This window comes from Cnephaeus nilssonii (genome assembly GCF_951640355.1).
Source record: "Cnephaeus nilssonii genome assembly, chromosome: 14".
NCBI lineage: Eukaryota > Metazoa > Chordata > Mammalia > Chiroptera > Vespertilionidae > Cnephaeus > Cnephaeus nilssonii.
In genome coordinates, this window is record NC_137085.1 from 72,927,021 (window position 1) to 72,949,712 (window position 22,692).

Here is a 22,692-nt window from a genome sequence, read left to right on the forward strand (position 1 = left end):
ATAGCAGACGGCAACCGTGTCAGGCTTGACTCCTGAGTCGACAGGCTGCAAAGCTTGGCACAGAGGCACGGATGACTTCAGGGAGTGCTGAACCAGGGGTCCCTTCACTTCAGAGGAACTGCCCGTGGTTAGCAGAACGGCGGGCGTGGACAGCCTCTCTTCCAGCTCAGGCGGCCTTTCCCAGGCGTTGGTGCCCTGGCCTCTTCTCAGCAGTGCTCTTGCCCTGTGAGAATTCATAACTAGCCTACATTTATATAGCTGTAATCTCACAATAGCTTCATTGATACTTGATCTCCATACAAGAGCTTTATGGATTCTACTGAGTCACAGCTCTTGAGGCACCAGCCGCCCTCCCCGGAGCCCTCCCTGCCTGAGACTGGCTTTGTGTCCTGTGTTGTACTGATTGTGCCTTCGGATGACAACTTACTTGAGTGATGGGGGAGGCAGAGTAATTTATTAAAAGTAATTGCAAAGAAACCAAACAAAAGGAGTAATTATAGTGTTGTTAATATGCAGGGTTTTTTTATTGAAATATTTGGAACTTGGTCTTGTGAGTGATTCTCCATTTTTTTTCCTTGTAAATCCCTAACAGATACATAATTTATTAAACTCCATACCGAGGTCTCAAGTTGGATCTGGTTTCACAAGATCTTGGCTTTCTTTCTTTTTTTTTCCCCTCCACCCTTTTTTTAAAGCTGGACCAAGGGAGAATTGCTGACAAAATGTGTTTTTGGTGGCCTCAGGAAGGAAGTCTGATCTGTATTATTTTATACCATTAAATTTTCATCTGTTCTGTTGATTTACTTCTTCTTCTTCTTCTTTTTTTTTTTTTTTAAGAATCTGCAGTTAAAAAATATTCTGAGAAATCTGAATGTACTAAAATTCCTTCCCATTTTCAACTTGCATAACGGGGAAAATGAAAGAATAGTCATCCACTTACCCTCACACACACTTATTTACATATTTTAAAGAGAACTATTCATATAATTATAGCTGACTCTTGTCATGCATGTGTCAAGCACTGTGCTGCTAAGAGCTTTCCACATATCAGCTCATGTAAAATTGTACATTAAAATCATGTCACAAACCAGTAGTGTGATATGAGGTGTTGTAGACTGAGCCCAACGCTTTATGAAAGTAGGTGAGGTGCAAGCAAAACAGGTAATGGCAGTAGAAAAGAACGCTTTAGGCAAGATGTAAAAATTCTTTTTCACCCAGGCTCAGCCCTAGACCACCAGCATAAAGCACACATTTCTAAATTAGGAAAATCCCAACCGGCAGTGTATTTTGAAAGCACTTGAAAGTGTGTAGGTAATTACACTATTGTTGATTTTAGCAGAGTTGATGCCAGCAGCCATCAACTCTTCCATGCCATGGAAGATGAAAGGCATTTTAATATAAAGCATGGATTTGGATGGAAAAGGGAGGCAGGCCGAGAAAAAAATTGTGACTTTTTAGTTACTTTTATAGGAAGCATTAGTTACATCCTATGACAAAAGGCTTTACTTGGCAGTCATTCTCCTCTTGGGCATTTTAACGAGCTGCGGCTGCGGTGTTGTGCCTGGGGTCGCAGGGCACTAAGATGCATTGTTTCACTAGCACCTACTGGTGTGGGGGTGCCGTCGGGCCTGTCAGGGTTTCCATTAGTCTTCTGTTTTAGGAGACCGACACGACCACCATCTTTAAGTCCAGCAACATGTATTTCACTGAGGTTTCCAGGTCTCTGCACACAGGAACAGTGACGCTCAGGCCTGGGGTCACCCGTCCTTGGAAGGGACCTGAGCCCCTGCGGCCTTGATAAATATTTGTTGAATGAATTAGATGAGTGACTCCCCAAAGTGACATTTATCTTACAAAGTCATACTTGGCTGCTGCATGGAAAGGTTTTGCTGTTCAGGTTTTTACTTCGTTATGTCGCTCACGACGGGCTTTCCTGAAAGCCCGGGGGGCAGCTTTCCTGGCTTTGCCGGGCGCCCGCTTTCCCTGCTTCTGTGAAGAGCGCTCTCAGCCCGGGAGCCGCTGCGTGCACTGTGTGCTCCTGGAGTTTCCACTTGACTTTTGCTTTCATCTGAAGATCCTGTTGTTTAATAGCCCAGTTCAGCCAATTTACATTAATTACAAAATTAAGGTTTGGCCTTGATTCTTGCCTATAGTTTTATGCTATCTTTTTTATTTTCTTCCCCGTTTTTTTGTTATTTTTTTCTTAGGAAGGCTGGTATTTTTGTTCCAATGGTTATTTTGATATAACATAGTTTTGCTCTCTTGTCCACTTTCCCTCCCCCACCTCTGTGTTTTGGTTTCTTGCTGTGAGAAATAATGAAATTAGATATTAACCTTCCCTTGCCCTTTACCTCTTTAACTTGTATTATGTGACTTGAAATATTGTCTTTTTACTTACAGATAAGCACTTTTAACACAACCAGCAAGTTTTTTGTGTTTCTCATGTATTCCTCCCGTTCCCCTCCCCCGATTTTGTGTGTTAGCTGCACTACGTTTACGATGTCAGAGCATGTAGACACTGTGTGCTATACCGAATCTCTGATGAAATCACTTAGTTTTAATTCTGCAAGTAAATCTGTATTTAATGCTCGTCGTCCACCCTTTGTTGCTCTTCGCTGTGGTGTGACGCTGGTTCCGGAGGGGAGTCTCCGGAGCAGCTGGGGCGGCTGCTTCCTGAGCTTGTGTTTCACAGGTGTGTGCTCTTCATTGGGGAGGTCAGTTCAACGAGACAGAATCCTTGGCTCATGGTTTCTTTTTTAAGCATCTTAAATGTGTTCATCCATTATCTTGAGTAAAGTCTGATGCTGGTCGCATTTATTTCCTTCACAGCAACCTGCTCTTTTCTCCTGGATGCCCAGATCTTTTTCCTTAAATTCCAATTTTTTTTTTTCTCTAATAGGTCTCATTGTAGGTCAGTTTTCTCAGTTGTCACTTGACTTCTGAGCTTTATTTTCCTTATTTATATAATGAGAATAATGATAACTTGCAAACTGTTTTAAATGTTTTTTGTTTTCTTGTTAGGAACTTTAAAGTTTATGGGCCGTCAGACTTGAGCTGGCTTTCTATTTGTGAGAAATCTGTACCCTGGCAATAAATAATAAATAAATCTGTACCCTGGCTCCATGCGGTGAACAGGCTGCCTGCACCCTCGTAGGACCTGCTGGCCAAAAGCAGTGGTGCTTGCAAAGCGTCTCATCCACAGAACTCCATCTCCCTTCCATTCTCCTCACTCTCTTGCCCATCGTATGTTAGTTTCCCATCATATGTTAGTTACATGATCATAGTTTATATGTACATAGAAATAATACACAGGAAAAAGTTAAAGGACTCCTACTTTTCAAATAATGAGGAGAGCTGGGAACCCAAGTCAGTCTAATCAGCCAACGTGTTTTCTTGGGTTTGCTGTATACAAAGTCCATGTAAAAAGCCGCTGGAAAATACCAGAGAAGCAGGAGACGTCATTTCTGGCTGTGAAGATAAAACACACAACACATCACAGATCATTCACAAAGCACATGTGATGAATAAATCTAAACCAGGGCAGCACAGACTACGGTCATGGGTATATGATGCCTGTCACCTGCGGCTACCCTGGACTAGAGTTTCCATGCCTGGGCCTTGTTTTGATAAAGCAACCCTTTAAGTATGCAGGCTGGAAGTTATGGTGGGAAATTGGGTAATTGAATCAACTGAGTCCATTTTAATGCTTTTACCTGATTTGTAAGCACAGATAGGGGGTTGATTGAAAGATTTATAAATAGTGCTAGTGTCTTTATTTGACTGTGATTTTTAAAAATAAATCCGTCCATGTTTTGCGAGTAAAGCTGGAACCCATCATAGAAATTCTGCTGACACTTATGAATCACGATAATTTGGAAAGCCAAGGCCAGAAATTTAATACTGCCTATAATTCAGTATATATAACGCATTCTTTATTAAATTCTGTATTTATTTAAACAATGTATTTACTAACTTCCTTGCATATTCACAACATACAAAACCTTCAGTGAGGAGCAAAGATGAATGGAAAATGGTCCTCAAAGAGTTTACAGTTGAGAAGTAAAAAACTATGAGGAGTAGAAGACAGAACGGAACCAAACCTGTGCAGAAGTCCAGCAGGTGTGTCTGTGAGGAAAGGCGCCCGCGCACGCTGCCAGCACTGTCCGCAGCCCTGTCCAGGCGGATCCAGGGCGCATGCTGTTTCCGTTCATTCAGCTTTTGTTAGTTGGTAGAATGAGGGTGCCATGACTTCTGTTGGTAAAATTCAGAGTGACTTCTTGAGAACATACTGAAACTGTGAAATCAGAATTTCTCTCTGCCTCACTAATATGAAACTAATGCTGCAGCAAATTTTTAGGCTCCCTCTGAACTTGGGGACATAGAGTTTCCAATCTATTTCACTCCCTTATTTTTTCTTTCATTTCCATTAAGTTTTGGTGGCTTTCTTTTTTTTCTTCACTGTAAACTTTTGGTTTCAAGGCAAGATGAGAATATTGCAGGAGTAAGGGTGGTGACTTCCCAGACCTGCTCTCCCTTGTGATGTTTGGATGTTGTGTTCTGTCATTCTAAAAAGCATCCCACAGCTCAGCCGGCATGGCTCAGTGGTTGAGCATCAACCTTTGAACCAGGAGGTCACAGTTCAATTCCTGGTCAGTGCACATGCCCAGGTTGCGGGCTCGATCCCCAGTAGGGGGCGTTCAGGAGGCAGCCGATCAATGATTCTCTGTCATCATTGATGTTTCTCTCTCTCCCTCTCTCTTCCTCTCTGGAATCAATAAACATTTTTTTTTTTTAAAAAAGCATCCCACATTTTCAGCTTCACAGATACAGCACGACATCTTAAAAAAAAAATAAAGTACTGCACTAGCTGATTTGGCTCAGTGGATATAGCGTTGGCCTGCAGCCTGAAGGGTCTTGGGTTTGATTCCGGTCAAGGGCACATGCCTGGGTTGCCGGCTTGATCCCCAGTAGGGGGCATCCAGGAGGCAGCCGATCAATGGTTCTCTCTCATCATTGATGTTTCTATCTCTCTCTCCCTCTCCCTTCCTTTCTGAAATCAATAAAAATATATTTTTTAAAAAAGGTACTTAAAAAATAGGTATATACTCCTTGTATCTCTCTGATGATGAGGGCAAATGGACTTGTCAGGTGGGCTACAAAAATGGTAGCAATGTCTATCCAAGTCATTTAACATTCTATGTATCTTTCTATAAGTCAAGAAATGTTGGTTTTTCAGAGCATTAAGTCCTAAATCTTACATCTGTGAAGATTCAGATTTTATATATATGAAAGCAGGAAAATAAACTGATTTACGATAATTAATGCCAGGGAAACCATGTAAAATGAGAAAAAAATGGTCTTAGAATATATGTTTTTAGTTTTCTGGCATTTTCATAGAACAGGCAACGGTAGTCATTTTATGTGGCCTCATTTATAACTGAAAGTCATAAAGCTCATGCTTTTAATTTTGAGTGGCAATTTTCATTTGGTGTCCACGGAAAGAAACTCATGATGTCAAGGAGGGCATGAGATAGTCAAGAGCGCCAGCAGGACACAGTCCGAAGGAAGACAGAACATACTGTGGGTTATGTTCATATGCAATCTGGTTTCTGATCTTTTCTCAGCTGTCACACCCAAGCCTTAGTTTTCACTGTTGAAGATCCGCCTTTAGCAGTTATTTATCACGGGTAAAGGGTGCTGAGTGTTCCTGATTCTCTCTCTTAGCAACTTCATTGAGTTCTGTGTAATATACATTTTATATGCCATGAAATTCACTCACATACAGTTGGTTGAGGTTTAAGAAACACACCCAGTTGTGAGCTATCACCACAATCCATTCTGAGAACATTTTCATCACCAGAAAGCTCCCTCGTGTCCAGTTGGTGTCACGTCTATCCCTGTCCCTCACCCCAAACAACTACGAATCTGCTTTCTGTCTTTATAGTTTTGCCTTTTCTGGAAATTTCATATAAATGGAGTCATGTAGAACTTTAGCTTTTGGATCTTTTCTTTTAATCCTCACTCCAGGATATGTGTTGTTTTTAAATTGATTTTAGAGAGAGAGGAAGGAATAAAGTGAGAGAAAAACATTGATCTGAGAAAGAGACATCGATCAGTTACCTCCCATACGTGCCCCGACTTGGAATCGAACCCAAAAGGTTTTTGGTGAGCCACCAGGCCAGGGAAAATCTGCTTTTTTCATTTATTATAGCTGTTTAAGGTTCAGCCGTGTTGCATGTATCAGTAATGTGTTCCTTTTTTATCATATAGTTATTACGTTGTGTGGATGTATGTTTTGTTTATCCATTTACTAGTTGACAGGTGTTTGGATTGTTGTTTGTAGTTTTTGGCTATTAATAGTGGCTTAGCTATCTTTGTGTAGACCCATTTCTTTGGGTAGATGCCTAGGACTGGCATGGCTTGGCCATATTGTTGGTGTATATTTAACTTTTTAAGAAACTGCTAAACTGTTTTCCAAAGTGTCTGCACCATTTTACATTCCTACCAGCAGTGTTTAAGGTTCCCAGTTTCTCTGCCTCATCATTAGCACTTGGTATTGTCAGACTTTATTTTAGCCATTCTCATGGGTGTTGAATCATGCCTTTTGTACGGAATGGTTTTATTTCTTGCCACGATCTGAAAGTGTCCAGGTACCTTAATACGCTTTTGTCCTCCATTTCACAGGTCAGAAGGCAGTGGCCCAGTAAGTGGAAAATGTAAATGCCTCACCTCACATTCCCAAATGAGTCACTGAGCCCACAGTCCTCATGCGTCAGAGTTGCAACAACCTGCTTTTGTTCAGTCTCCCAGCTCCCTGTGACTCAGGGTCCTCTGTGCCTCCTAGCCTTGTTGGGTGTGGCTTTCTTTTGATCTTTGCAGCACACGCCCTTCTTATCCTCTCTGGAGTTTCCTCTGATGGGACCCAGTTGTTTCTGCAGGGTGTGCGCCTGTCCTGGAGGGGTGACCTCTGCCCCTCAGCTGCAGTGCACAGGCTTGGGGGGCTCAGGCCTGGCTTCCCAGGTGGACATCTCACCTTGGAGCCGTGCCGGTGCACGGGACGTCGGGAAGAACTGAAAGTTGAGGTAACTTCAGAAAACAAAATCACCAGCAGCGAGGAGCTGTGTAAAATAACTGGAGAAGTCACCAATCAGAGTCAGGAGGAGTGTGCCGGGGACAGTGCTGCGAAGCTGCGAGAAGCCCCTGTACCTGAGTGTGCCTGGCCACAGCGGGCACGGAGGGGGCCGTCACGTGGAAAGTTGAACAACTCAAGTTTTACTTCAGTGCCTTTTGGGAGCCTGTTCAGAATGCAGTGCTCGGGACAGGAGGTGTCAGACGTGGAGAAGGCCTTACAGCTTTCCTAATTCTAGCTCCGACTTTATATGCACGTGAGAACCTGGGGACCCTGAGAGGTGTTTTGTTCTAATCCTCACCCAGGGATGTGTTTATTGATTTTAGAGAGAAGAAGGGAGAGAGAGAAACATCAGTGTGAGAAAGAAACTTGAATCGATAGCTTGCCTTCTGTACACGCCGTGACCCACAACCTGAGTATGTCCCCGGATCGGGAATTGGACCCACAAGTTTTTGGCGTACCAGACGACACTCCAACAGATGGAGCCACACTGGCCAGGGCAGCCCTGAGAGGTTTTAGGTCTCAGGCCGGAAGGCGGCTCGGGACGGGAACGGGTGCGTCCCGTTTTTGCTCTTTTCTGCTGTCTGCTTGGGCGGCTCCTCGAAGGAAGGTGTGGAGGAGGAGCAGCCTTGTTCCTGGCGAGGAGAACCGTGTCAGGCTGGGCCTTGCTGTTTCGTGGGGCACAGACACAGGGAAGTAGGGAAAGACGGTCTAGGACAGCGGTCGCCAACCGGTGGTCCAGGGAGGTCCGAAAGGCTGGCGACCGCTGGTCTAGGAGACTCAGGGTGCCCCTACAGGGCCCTCCCTTGTGGCCCAGAAAGCCGGTCAGAGTGCGTTAAGTCCAACATGAATGTGACCAGGTAACTAGGCATTTTATTTTAAAATGCAGTAACAATATGTTATTCATACCTTGATGTGTTGCAGATTTAGAGTTAAGTGAAGTTTGGCTACAGCCTCTCTGACTTGGCTGTCTTCTTGCAGGCCACATTGTACCTCCTTCACCCCAGAAAACAGTGTGGATAAAAGTAATGCTGAACTTGATTAGGAAAGGCTAGTTTCCCAGAGCGCTCTGTACTGCTGGCAGGGCCGAGCGAGTAGGGGTGCAGTATTTTGTTTAGGAAAAACGCTGCTTGTGTGTTCTCTGCCACACAGCTGGCAGATACAGAATAGTGCCCCAATGGGCAGGGAAACAAATCAGGTCGGCAGTGAGCTGTTCAGACTTGTAGAAGGCACCCTCCCAGCAAAGTGAAAGGTGTTGGAGAGAAGGCCCAGATGATCCCCCTGCAATGCTACTCCTGGCATATTTTGAGTCTTTATTAGAGATGGAGTCAGTAATGTGGTCAACAGTAGCATTGGTCACCCATAGAGCACCAGACAAGAGAAGTAATGCTGAACTGTCTTCCAGCAAAGGCTTACTGATGTGCTCATGTGCATGCAGCTCGGGCATGCGTGCAATCACACACACACACACACTCACACACTCACACTCCACACACTCACACTCACACTCTGTATCTTTCATGGGCCTTTGACCTCTAAGCAGGGGAGGTTTGGGCCCAGGCCCGCTGGCTCCCATCTTGGAGGGAAGTTGTAGGCGCTATTTCCAGAGCTGGCACCCCTGGCCTCTGACTCTGACTCATGCTCAGAGAGCCGCCCTGTTCAAAATGCAAAGTCATGGTCATCAGGAGCCATCTTGGGGAGCGGCTCAGTGGAAAAAGAACAGAAGGCAAGAAATATGTTTTTTGTTTAGTTTTGCTGAACTTCATAACCACTTTTTTGGGAACTGCTATAATCCTGATGGAGTTCAAGATGATAGAAGAGAGGAACTCTGACTTGTTGCTACTTTCTCTTGTGTTCAAATTCTTAAACAGAAGGAGGGAAAGAGAGCAAAATAATCACAAGTGATTGTTGTAGATTCTGAACGTTTATTCGTAATTCCTCAGTTTTTAATTTTTGGTATCAGGCCTGTTTTGGGACCATGCACTGTTGAGAGAAGAGAGGGCGCATGTCATAAATACATGTCATCTTCCTTAGCGAGTTCCGCTCTTCAGGACGGCCTCCCAGCACCGGAGGCTGAGGGCATCGTTCACGTGAGGATGACGTGCAGAGAAGCATCGCTGTGGTCTTCTTGGTGGGACCTTTCCCTGTGAAACACTTACCAGCATATTTGGAAAGACTTTATTATTACTGTTTTTAAATCATAATCCTGGGGATATGTTTTTATTGATTTTAGAGAGAAAGGAAGCGGGGGAGGGGGAGGTGCGGGGGGGGCGGGGGAGCGCGAGGGAGATGGATATATCTATGTGAGAGAAACACTGATTGGTTGCCTCCCATATGTGCCCCAACTGGGGATTGATCATGCAACCTAAGTATGTGCCCTGACCAGGAATCGAACCTGCAACCTTTTGATGTACAAGATAATGCTCCAACCAGCTAAGCCACCCAGCCAAGGCGATACTTTCTTATTTTTTAAGACTGTTCATTATAGTAAATAATTAAAATAAAGTAGCTATTGTAACAAGAGCTCATTTAGAGGGTATTCCTCTGTCAAGATCATTCACCTCTCCAGCAGTTTTCCAACTCTAGTTTTCTTAGCAAGGGAATGTTAATCTCTTAGGGATGGATATTATTATTTTTTTTAATCCTTTTCCCAAAATGTGTGGTTTCCATTCATGTCCCTCTCCATAGAATTTTGGAGATGGCCTCAGCTGATGCCTGTGGGTCATCTGTGCTCTTAGAATTAAATTGGAAACATGTAAAGTACATTTCTCTCCCTCAAGTCCTTCAGGACATGGAATCGATAGTCAGACGGATGGACTGAAATCCTGTCTTCACACCTTACTAGCTTTTGTACCTCAGACCACAAGCCTATCTAAGCCTTGGTTTCCTCATCTGTAAAATAGTTTCTGTAAAGCATTTAGCAGAAGCTGCCACTGGATCATTGCTCGCATTGTTAGTAATATTAATAACAGTAGTTATTGCTATTATTGGTGGTGGACTTTTCCAGTACCATTTTCAGGGTTTAAAGTCCTTTGTCATCTGTGGTATATTATAAGAACCCAAAAAGCCCTGAGAACCAGTAGGATAGACCAAGAGGTGTGTGGCTTCCATGGGCCAGTTTAAGTGTCCCCGATGGTAAGACGAGGGAGGCAGCCCCATCACTTCTCTGGCAGGCCCCGGCCACTCCTAGGGTGCACCTGTCTCCAAGGCTGACACAGGAATCTGCTGCGTGGGCCACTCTGTCCCAGGCAAATACCACTTCAGGTTCTGTTGAAAGTTTCCACTAGGCTCCTCCAAAGAGAGTTTTAGTTGAAGTCATCAGAGTTATTTTATTGATTTGGGTTCAGGGCTTCATTAAAGGGAGCTCAGTTTGCAGAAGGTCTGGCCATCCAGAAATGCAGTGCTTGCTGGTGCCCTGAGCACTGTAGAGCTGCAGGCAGCTTTCAGAAACGAGGGCTGAGGCACTCACCCCCAGCAACTATGGAGGTCTGAGTTTACAATAACTGCCATTCTTATAGAACTGGCGTGGAACAGTAATGTTCCCCAGGCACTGACTTACTAATAGAAACCCACTTAGACACAGAAGAAAGGGGCCCAGTGTTTGTCTCCAAGTATGAGTAATGTGTTAAGCATGATTTTAAAAGGCTTCACAGAATGTCCTTGCTTCTATAAATCAGGATCAATATTTTTTAGAAAGAAGTTTTTATAGATAAGCCATAACATTATTTGATAATCAGACATCATTTTCAAGTAGTTAAAAGGGTCATTGGACAAAACCCAGTGGATTGTCTTTGGCTTCCTGATTGTAAGGACTGAAGCTCCGCATGCCCTCTCAAGTGGATATTGAGCATGCTTGAATATTTTATGGGGAAAGGTTTTTTATGTAGGTTAATTTTCATGTCACATGTGGATTGCCACTTTTACCCACCTGATCCCAACTTTTCCCCTGTGAAATTTATATGAAGTAGAGATGAAGGCATGATAAAAGGATGGGACCTAGGGGAATGGGTCATGAGAAAACATTGCTGATCGATGTCATTTGTCCTTGGCGTTCTGGAATATTCTTACCACTGTTGACAAAGACCAGCAGTTGAGCAGCAGGCTCACGTAAGTCAGGGACAGGCTGGAGGAGGCTGCTGGAACACCTCCGTCCCCTCCCAGGAGGTTCCCTGCGTCTCCATGGGCAGGGAGCGACTGGCCAAGTGCGGTGGTTGACCCTCTGTGTTGGCCTGACGCTGTATGAGTGCCGCCTGCCCTGGCGTGCGGTTCTGTCCTCGGGGCCTGGGCTGGGGCTCACCAGGCCCGTTGGCCTGCTTGTCTGACAGTAGGTCTCTGAGTGGGGGAGAACGCTGGTAGGGAGAACAGTCTTATTGCGGCCATCTCAAAATAGAGGAAATACTCAAGGGAGGCGGGGGGAGAGCAGGAGATAAATATAGCATTTCTGTTTTCCTGCCTTCGACTCTTTTCCACAGCATTTCATTTCTCATAAGATGAATTTTTGTCCTACCAACTTCAACGACAAGTAATTAAATACAGTTTCTATCAGATTGGCCCCTCTTACCACTTACATACTTACTATAATTTTTTTCCTGTTCAGAAACTTTGCACAGGGACGTACAAAGGAATCCTAAAATGCTTGTCTTCTAGATGTGGCACGTGGGCCGAGGCTTCCAGCTGCGACTTCCTGTGAGTAGGGGCAGGCAGTGTTGGTGTCCAGGCTGGGGATAGTCAGGAAACTATGGAGACTGGCCTGTCCTTGCTCTAATTTCTTCCACGTGCTGTTTCCCAGCAGGGCTATTCCTTATGCTTGCTGTCCCGCCCCTTAGCCTTCCATGAATACTGTCAGCCCACAGCATTCAGACGTGGCCCCAGAGCCCGGTCCCTCTTCTTGCCCAGAAGGGGTGCGTCATGAGTCTGCACAGCAAGCGGCCACGTTGGTTCTCAGGCCCTGTCCCACTGAGTGTGTGTACTTAGTAGGTGCTTGGTGAAAGTTGATTCGTGTGATGACTGGAGGGGAAGGCGAGATAGATCATCTTGGGGCATCCTACACGGTGTGCCTGTTTACCCGATTGCGGTTTTTCATTATGCAAAATTATGCAGTTGATATTGATTTTAACAAAACCTAACCTTGAGGTTTGGGAGGTAAGTGACTTGTATTAGAATTTCCTGAGTTTTTCATTTCCTGGTTGTTCGGAACGCCGTTATCATGCTTGGGCTTGTGCCAGCCTGGGTTTGCCATCACAAAGGTCCTGTGTTCATGGGGCGGGGGGCTCCACATTCCCAGGCCCCAGCCGGCCCTGGCAGCAGGCAGTAATAAGTAAGCTTCTCATGGTTACCGGCTAATAGGGCCATGACCCGGTTTGAACTCTGTAATGAGGAAAGAGCAGATTTATTTGCACCCCCTGAGCGCCTTCCTCCCCCCCCACGCTCCTTTATTATCTTTAAGAGGAAATTGAATAGCAAAATTCTGCATTCTCATAATGTTAATGGCCTGATGTCATCTTTTCCACTCTGAAGTCAAGAAAGTGAGAGGGACGACCAAAACGCAGATGTTACACTTTGTAGCTGCCCAGGGATTCAGCTGCAGGCTCTGTGTGTGTGTGTGTGTGTGTGTGTGTGTGTGTGTGTGCGCGCGTGCGTGCGTGTGTGTAACAGTTTGGAGTTGTAATTCATATACCCTAAAAAAGTGTATGAATTCTCTGGTTTTGAGTAAATTTTCCAGGTTGTGCATTTATCACAGTCCAGTCCAGAACGTCTGCATCATCCCACTGAGATCCCTGCTGCCCAGTAGCAGTCACTCCTCTCCTCCCCAGCCCCAGGCAACAGCACCCACTTTCTGTTTCCATAGAGTTGCCTTTTCTGGGCATTTCGTACAGGAATCATATATGTGGCCTCTGTGATTGCCTCCTTCCACTTAGCATCAGCAGCCTGTTCCTTTTATTCCTGAAGAGTGTTCCAGTGTGTGGAGATACCACACGTTGTCTGTCTGTCCACCTGTTGGTGGGCACCTGGTGGCTTCCAGTTTGGGGCCAGCATGGATAGTGCTGCTATAAAGCTCCACAGTTTTGCATTTCTCTTGGACAGGCACCTGGGAGTCATACAGTAAATTTGCATTTGACTTTTTAAGGGGCTGCCAGATTGTTTCCCAGAATGGCTCCCCCATATCACATTCCCGCCAGTGCTGTGTGAGGCTTCCGGTCTCCACACCCTTACCACAGGCCGTATTTAAGGAATAATCTTAACCTTTGACTCTTGATGTTTTTATGAACCAGAGAAAGCTAGGAACCAGTTTAAGGTTTTTGCAGTTTTTCAAGCATTGTTAACACACCTTAACTATAAGCATCGTCCTTGGCACTCTCCTGTCTCACCTCTAGGTTCTACCGCAGGCGTGCGTTCACTAGTTTGGCAACGTGCTGTTTTTTCTTGTGAACTTGATGTAAAGTATGTGGGAGAGAAATGTCAATTGTCTAAACATTAAATTAGTTTGAAAAGGAATTTTATTTTATTTTATTTTTTGGACCTTTTTTTTTTTTTTTAGTTGTTATTCAAACCAAAGGTTGTAAGTTTATATTTCTGATTATGCACATTGTTTAAATATAGAGTAGACACACATGTCTATAGAACCATGTTCTCTGTGCTTTACGTAATTAAATTGGTACAGGTTCTATTTAAGGGCTCTTTATTAGACATGCGCCCGGGGCTCTTCCAAGGGCCCGAGGAAAGCTGCCCGAGGCAGGGTCGTCACGTCATTGGGCATGGCCGGGACCAAATGACCAGAGTTAAAGTTGTTCCTTAGTTTTGTTTATTCTAGGATCTGCAGGTGTGTTTTATTTTGGCCATGATTTTATCAAATAAACTTATTTTTCTAAGTAAGTCGTATTACCAGTTGTAACCCAGCAGTCTGTGAAAATAGCCTTTTCTTTGTGGGTGAGGTGACCCCTCCGGGGATGAGCACTCCCCGAAGCCCACTGGTCTTTTGAGTGTGTGCTTGTCCCGAGTCCACTTCAGCAGTGACCAGGTAAAAACAACACTCTTCAGGGGACACGCGACCCACCCAGAGGGAAGGGTGAGGGGGCACCCAGTGACAGTCTGCGGGGGGCGTAGTGGAGAAGATTTTCTATGGCCTGGTGTCTGACCAGACAATCTAAGCAACACCATTTGCATGAGTTATTCTGGCCTCCATTGGCACTCTGTTCTGAGGGGGCAGTTTGGTGTAAAGGACTGGTTCTCATGGGGCAGAATCACCGTCGTGGGGTGACTTGGGGGTGCTCTGCCCACACATCACTGCCAGCATGGCCAGGACTGTGCCACCTCCCTCGGCCGGATGCCTGCTGCAGAGTTACAAGTGAAAGATATTTGAGCTTAGAACCTAACTTTTATGTGCACAGTTTTAATATTTACTGAACTTTCCAGGAACGCTACCGCCTGGTAAATCTGGGAAGATTGTACTTTGTTGAATTTTCCCAAGAGTTGTTTGCCCTTTCAGAAAGTCGTGTCGTCAGTGGGGAAGCTTTTGGGCCTGACGAGAGGGTACACACACCTGCTGCAGTTTGTGCCGGCAGCTGTGTTCACAGGGGTCCCGCCTCCCTGTCTCACAGGGCGCTCAGGCCTGTAAACAGAGTCCATCCCAGGGGACTCCACCACTTTCCTCCTAGTCCACCTCGAGGCGAGAGAGGGGATGTTGTGTTGGGGACCCCCTCCCACTGTTTGTGTATCTAAGAATTCCATTTCAAGACAGTTTTAAAAGTGAGCCACAATTTCTGATGCCGTGAGAGCCATTGGCTCCAGGTTACCACAGGCTTCTGGTCCATGTTGCTGAGATACTAAACTCTTGTGAATGTGGAGGGAAGTGGCGAGGTGATGGGAGGCCGTGACAGCTCTCAGAGGATGCAGGGAGCAAAGCTGCCAGGTGGTTGTTGGGAAGGGGAGCTGTCTGTCATTGATCTGTGCTCGTTTTCAGTGAATTGATTCTCTAATGGGCTCTGTGGGGCGGTATTCCTAGGACTCAGCCTTCTGAACTCGCCGCCTGACGCAGCGCAGAATCCTCTGGTCACAGCGCACCCTCTCCGGGAAAACCGGGGTCAGGAGACCAGCCGCGTGTTTCTGAGAAGAGGTGTGGCCGAGAGGTATAGGGCAGAGAGGAGAATGGCGAATCAAGCCGGCCTCTTGCTGACATTACCAAGTTCCCCGGGGGCGTTAACGGGATGCAGACGTGAAATCACCTCCCGAGGCTCAGTTTCCCGGGTCTTCGCCCTGGTCTGTGTGCTCCTGGCAGAGCCTGTGTTTTCCCGGCAGGTGAAGTGAGTTGAGCCCTCACATGTTGGTGCCGCATCTCCCCTCCTGGGCCCGCCCTCCCTGCCACCCATTCATCACGCCAGGCCACCTGGTGCAGGCCAGTCTCCCCTTCCCCCGGGGTTTCAGAGCTGGCGCTTCACCAGCCCCTCACAGCTTCAGCACTGACTGAAAGGGGTAGATTTTCCAACTGTGAGTGTTCTCCTGCTCTTCCAATTTGTTGCTGATATTTTAGACATTTCAGTGCTACAAGCGCCTCTTCCGGCAGCTCATGAGGGACACAGTGAGGAGGACCGTTAAGTCGGCCGTATTGCGGGAGCTCCTGAGGAAAGGACTCAGGCAGGAGGTGGGGTGCATTTAGTTTGCTCTCATTTGTAACGACCGCGTCCCCTGCTGCTATGAAAACTTGAGTTTCCACGAGGCCTTGACATATGCCTTTGACAGTCTCCTGGTGGGATCTGAGTGGCGCCGGCTGCAGCGTGCCAGCGGGCTGGCCGGTGGCCCCCCCGGGACTCCAGTTCGAGTTGGGTGGGTTGTTGAACTCCAGGTTGAGTGCGAACCGACTGCTGCAGCCCCGGTGTGGTCCCAGTTTCTGCACAGAGGAATCCTGGGTGGCACCTTTCCTGTATTTTTATCCCAGTTCAGCATATTTTGCCCCCAACGAGCCAAGAAAATTAGCATTTTTTTCTCATTATAAAAGTGATACTGTCTATTAGAGAGAATTCAGGAAATAGAGGAAGGTATAAAGAGGAAAATTGAAAACTACTGATAATCTAGTCATCCAGAGAGCGACTTCTTCTTAATATTACAGTGTTTGTCCTTTGAGTCTTAGAGAAAACAACTATTGAGAAGGAAGGGAGCCCTGGCCAGTGTGGCTCACTTGGCTGGAGCATCACCTGTGCGGTTTGATTCCTAGTCAAGGCACATACCCAGGTGGTGGGTTCCCCCATCAGGGCACGGACCGGAGGCAACCGATTTATGTTTTTCTCTCACATCAGCGTTTCTCTCTCTCTCACTCTTGCCCTCATCCCCCTCCCCGATCCTTCCTTCCCTCCTTCTTTCCCTCCCCTTTCTCTCTCTAAAGTCAATTTTAAAAAGAAAGAAGGGGAGTGTGTTTTATGACTTGTACTTTGTGACTTAAGGTGGTTTATTTGGGCTACTTTTAATTTTTTAAAGCTAATTGAATTCAGTGGTTTTGAAATTCTGCCTTTTTGGAAACATCTGTTCTGTGCCTTTTAGAAAAAGTACCGTGAGTGACGATGAGTGCTGGATTTCAGCTTTTAACTGCGCTGTAGCCCTGGCTTTCCCCGGACGGTGTGCCTTCACCAAGTCCCCTTGAAACCCACCCCGTGACCTGGAGGGCACTTGGTCGTGCAGACTGCGATTTGATGTCCTGACTCCGTGGTAGGCTTGGGCGACGAGAGCTTGTGGGTCACAGGCACACCTCAGGTTTGGTTCCAGAGCGTCGCAATAAAGCGAGTCAGTCTTTTTGTTGGTGGAGGGTCATGCCCTCGGTTTGTAAAAAACACACCTGTGAAGTCCATAAAACGAGGTGCGCCTGTCCTCCTTTCACCTTTGACTGTGTGACCCTCGGTGTGACAGGAGCGGAGCCTCTCCCAGCGAACCAGACTGACATCACGTCAGGAGCGGGGTGGGCTCCAGCGCACCGCAGGACGCGCGCGTGGAGCGTGGAGCCACATGTGGACATCACGGAAGATGCGCCTCTGTTCAGCATTACCTGTGGGCGGTTCCTGCTCTCCTCTAGGGGGGGTGCTGGAATCGATACTCCCAACCTATTTCTAAGGAACATGCAGCTACACAGCCATCCCCCGTGTCCTTGTTTTTATTAAAATGCAAGTGCTTTGACTTCAGAGTAGCATAATCAAACCCTGAACGGGGTGTAATTCTGATGCTTTGCCTCTTCCTTGTTTTTTTTTTGTTTGATTGTCGGCCTGGCTGGCTTTTCTGACCATCTTGCTTGCTCTCTGTGTTGAAAACCCTGGCGGTGAGGCTTGGTCCCGGGCTAGTGGAAGGTGTGGCATTTGCAGGGCCCAGTTCATCCTGGGGTGGGCAGGCACACACGCCCTGCACACAAAGTACGTTTCATGTACAGATTTGGCTGAGGAGTATTAATTATTTTGGTAACTACCAGATTTCTCTGCATTTACCTGTATTTACTTCAATGAAATGCTTTTGCTCTTCATATATCTGCTCTGAGTTTAAAAAGCATGTCATGAAATGCAAGCGGGTGCCCTTCTCTCCCAGCATGCAGCAGCGGAACGTGCTCCCAGGATGCCAGAATACCATGTCCTGTAGGTCTCCACTTCAGTGTGGAGGGAACTAAGTCCTTCAGGGCAGTTTCTTACAGGAACCGATACCTGAGTGAAAGCTCGCTATCCATCAAAGGCCAGGAGCACAGCTCTGAGCTGATGTCCGGACAGTGGCCAGCGGGTGGAGCAGGAGGTCAGAACTGCATGCCCTGGTCCCCAAAGGGGGGCTGTTGGGCGTCAGTCCCACGAGGAACCAAGCAGTTGTGAAGTGTACCTGTGCCCCTCGATCCTGTTCTCGACGAACCCCGGAGGGTGGGGGGTGCAGACTTACTGAACAGGTGGCCGGACCATGTCATTGTAGGTCCCCCGGTGGAAATGTATCTCCATTCAGACCCGGGAGTGCTGTCTGCTGCAGATAGTTCTGTCTGGCCCCAGCCCTCCGGAGAGTTTTCCTGTTTGTGGACTGGGTACCTCAGCTGAGGGGCTTTGATGTTCTGCGGCCCCCACTCCTCTTAGTGCATGTGTTTTTGCTAAAGACGTCTTTTTCCAGTGCTTCGGGGACATGAGTGGTCCTTGGGCCCCTGTAGCGTTTTGTACCCGTGGTTTCTCCCATCCTGTTGTGTTAGCCATCACGTGGAAAGGGGCCTGACCCGAAGACACATGGCCCAGGCTATCACACTGCAGCATGGTGCCCAGAACCCCTCCCGCGTCACTTGAAGTGGGCCTGGGAACACGCTTTGTCACACGTGTATGAGAAAACCCACGGCCCTGCCTAGCTGAGGCAGCTGTCCGCAGTGTGCCTTCCTTTCCGGGTCACCCCTCGGGAGGTGCAGGTACACCTGGGGGCCCTCCTGGGGCGCAGGGGCCCCGCCGCCACCCCAAGGCCTGTCAGTCCTCACATGGCCCTTCAGAAGGCCCGTCCCTTCAGGACCAGAGTGGGCTCCCCCCCAGGGACCCTGCAGGCGGGCCCTGCAGCACCGGTTTTAATACCTGCCTCTCAGGTATGTTCTCAGGTAAGAAAGTGTCATTCGAAGGTGTTGATACTGACGCAGAAGCCACAGGGTGAAATCACAGATGCTTCCTGTCTTTGGGGGGCCTTTGAAAGATGACGTTGGTGTCCAGTAGCCGATGCGCTCCCAGCACACCCTCTGCTCGCAGCGTGCTCGAGGCCAGGGCTGCTTTTAGGCACGTTTGAGTAGCACCGGAGGCTGGCTAGTGACAGCTAGTCAGGCACAGGCGTTCTTCAGGGGACGAGCCCGTGGATACAGGCCTGGATCACGTCCGGGCCGCGGCTTTGTGGTCGCTCCCACTCGGTGCCTGCTGCTGCCCTGAGTCCCAGTCCCCGCGAGGCCAGGGATGTGTGCGAGCTTGTGTCCTCAGCGTGCCGAGGGCTGGAACCCTGGAGCTCCTTTCAGAATGGCTGGTTGTAGGGTCCCTGTGTGACTTGCAAGGAGATTTCACCTGGAAAAAATGCAGTTGGAGGCACACCTGACATGGTTTGGGGCAGGAGCCGGCAGCTTCAGCCAACACTGATAGCTAAGAATAGCTCCACGGCCGGCCTGCTAATCTCGGAGGCAGTTCTTGACCGCTGAGCCACAGTCGGCACAATTGAGGTGCTGGCCTAGTGCGTCCTCATTTCACCTCACCTTACCTTTTGATACCTTTGTTCCCCTTTCTGGTGCTAGTCTGTCCCCGGACTTGTCTGTTCAGGTCCCTCATGCCCTCCTGGTGTCCAGCATGTCTCTCCATTCTCTTCTCTGATCCGCCAGCCTCCTACATGGTGACTCCCTTCCTCCCGAGAGCCTCCTCGTCCAGTTCCCCTCCTTCCACGCCCTAGTGCAGTGATGGGCAACCTTTTGAGCTTGGTGTGTCAAACTTCGCCAAAAAACTGAGCATAACTCGGGTAGTGTGTCACTTTGAGGAAAAAACATTATTTCGCAAATGTTTCATCCTCGGCATGTGGCCGCCTCAGCGGCCGCGTGTCATCAGAAATGGCTACGCGTGTCAGTGCTGACACGCGTGTCATAGGTTCGCCATCACTGCCCTAGTGCCCTCCTGCCTCGCTTTCCTTCCACAGGTGCTAGGCATGACGCACCAGCAGGGATAACGGGCTGACCTGTGTGCGAGCCTCTCTCCCTCCGCCAGTGATTCTTGTTAAGTCAGATTAATAAGAGGTACAGTTCCATAACTCCACCTTTCCCCCTTCTTGAAAATGAAATATTAGGTTAATTATATGACACTATAATTAATAATAAATTTAATCCACTTAATATGCCTTTCACCAAAAAGATCATGTTGGAAAATTTTTGACACCTAGAAATATGAGGTTTACATTGAGTCCTTGACAAGATTTAGCAGATCACAATACTATATATTTTTTTGTATTTGTTTTGTGACATTTCAGAAATTGTAATGGAGTATGAAATACATAATGAGTCTACATACAGAAAGGGTAAAATATTGTATAGCCAGAAATTGTGTGAGTGATTCAACTTGGTGTACTATAAATAGCAATTTATAATATCAAATTGCATTATTCGCTTAACCCAGTGGACATTTAACAGTTTTGTATGTTGTGTTTGGTTTCGCTGTCGGCTGCGTTAGTGCAGCGAAGCCATGGAAGGCGAGAGCTGCCGTCTGAAGGACGCCTGAGGACAGGCCCTGCGTGGGCTTTGCCGTCCACTAGAAGTGTGAGTCCGAGCACTGACATTCCTGGTGCTTTGTTCACAGGGTTCATGTTTGAAGGCCAGGGATTTTTCAATTATATTTGAAACATAATCATATTCTTCTTTTTTGCTCAACGCCAAGATGTAGGCAGAGATCATTTCAACTTTGTTCTTACTATATTTTGGGTATCCTTGACAAAGGGAAATAGATCCAGGCACCCATTAAAACATGGTTTCCCCCATTTTCTCCTTCCTTACAGAAATGGTCAGCTTGATAGCATAATGTCAGGATGCCAAAGGACAAAACTGGTAAATGCAGATTGAGTTCTCTGACACAGATCATCGAGGTGAGGGCATTGGAGACCACACTTACCATTTGAGAATTATGAATGGGACAGAAGTGGCATGAGGAGTGAGACTGAAGCAGTGTAAGAGTAAAGATGGCTACTCTTAAAACTACTTGGATATCTACCCTGTAGCCTGGAGGCCTCGTTTGGCTCATCAGTTTTTATGTGGGCTAAAGGCATTTGTGTGGGGAAAAGGGTTGGAGCAGGCGTGCTTCCGTTTCTGACCATCTGAGGGCCTTTGATTTGACAGGAGCCACACCGAGATAAGCAGATGCTGTTTGAACCGTGTGACGGTGTGACGTGGGCCACTGGAGAGTGGAGCTGGGCAGGCAGGCCTTGCTGATTCTCTGTGGTGTCTGGGTCGCACTGATGGAGACAGTTGTGGTTTTGCTATGACCCTGGGAGAGAAGTGGGAAGGCACCCTACATTACTAGCATTTCATTTAATAATTTGGAAGAAAACCATTTTTAACAATAATCACACCCCAATTTTTTCCTAAAACTCGTCACTAATTGTTGTCAGATTTGAAAAAAATTTGCTGCTCAATCATACATTCTGTAGGAGCAGTAAGTAACCAGAGCTAACAGTATGGCTCCAGTGAGGACCAAGGGAAATAGATCCTCTATTTCCCTGTTACCAGTTGGAACATCTTGAAGAGCTAAGTAGAAGTAAATCTCTAAGGAATTTCATCTGTAGGCATGGTTTGCTGTTTCTTAAATGAATCCCTTTGACACCAGATTCAGATAATATATATATATATTTTTTAAATATATTTTTATTGATTTCAGAGAGGAAGGGAGAGGGAGAGAGAGAGAGAGCATCAATGATGAGAGAGAATCATGGATCGGCTGCCTCCTGCACGCCCCCTACTGGGGATCGAGTCCGCAACCCGGGCATGTGCCCTTGATGGGGAATCGAACCTGGGACCTCCTGGTTCATAGGTCGATGCTCAACCACTGAGCCACGTGGACCGGGTGAGAGAATATTGTTTTGAAGAAATTGCTGCATGGCATATAGCATGTCTTTTAGTAAAGGCAGTCACCCACCCCCTTGTTTATCCTCCCAGACCCCGCCTACCATGCGCTTTCAGGTGCTCCACACGGAAAATGGACGTGAGCGTAGTGACCACAGACTCCACGGAGACGCGCCGGTGGCACTGGAGGCACTGTTGTCTTGAATACAAAGATTACAAATACCTGTGTTTAAATCCCCCCAGACCTTGCTATCTAGTGATGGAGATGTTTTTAAGAATTCCTTTATGAGGATGTACGTGTGACCCTCTGTGAGCAAATCTCTAACTCTAAGCTTGAGGGCAGTTGGAATCTTCCAGTGACCTTGCTTTTTCAAGATCTTACTGCTGATTCATATTTGAAAATATGAAAATAAAATATTTTTATTTTATATTTTGATGTAATGCATGAAGATGGAATTTATCTGGTATGTCCTATTTTCTTTGCTTATGAAAAAAAATTCCTAAATTTTAAATAAATTTCTCAGAGTAGCTGATCCTTAAAATGACAAGAATCATAATGGAAGGTGGGTGGGGGAAGGTCTTTGTTCCCTCATAAAGGTGTTCAGTCTTTTTTTTTTTATAAAAGCTTTCCTTATTTCCTAATTATCTTTGAGTATCTATAATAATAAAAGCGTAATATGCTAATTAGACCGGACAGCCAAACGACCTTCCAGAGGAAGCCAGGGCCGCAAGGACCTAGACCCTTGCACGAATTTCGTGCATCGGGCCTCTCGTATTAGCTATAAAATAAAATATGAATTTACTTGCTTTTAAAAAACAAAGGTGTGGCCTTGCATTATTTTCAGCAAATGTCAGAATGGTGGGGAGTTTTTTAACTTGGGGGGATGCTGATACTGGTTCCGAATGTTACCAGGTGTGGCAGAGGGACCGATGGAGGAGAGCTGCTGCCATGAGCTCCACCTGACTCCACACCAGGCTTGAGTCTGGGGTTAGCGCCCGTGGCCTTGTTCTTCAG

At 46.8% G+C, this 22,692-nt stretch overlaps 1 protein-coding gene across 7 annotated transcripts in view; it reads left to right on the top strand.

Moving 5' to 3' along the window:
- Positions 1-22,692, top strand: part of AOPEP (aminopeptidase O (putative)) — a 353,107-nt gene that overhangs the window by 280,730 nt on the left and 49,685 nt on the right. For 2 of the 7 annotated variants that reach the window (XR_013814461.1, XM_079789825.1), the window contains one exon: positions 5-20,900. The exons of the other annotated variants lie outside the window; for them this stretch is intronic. Coding sequence is in view for 1 of the 2 variants with exons in the window: in XM_079789825.1 (XP_079645951.1) it covers positions 5-91 (87 nt within the window). In the remaining variant the exon portion in view is untranslated. Of the gene's footprint in view, positions 1-4; positions 20,901-22,692 lie in introns of those variants that run through there. 7 annotated transcript variants of the gene reach the window in all.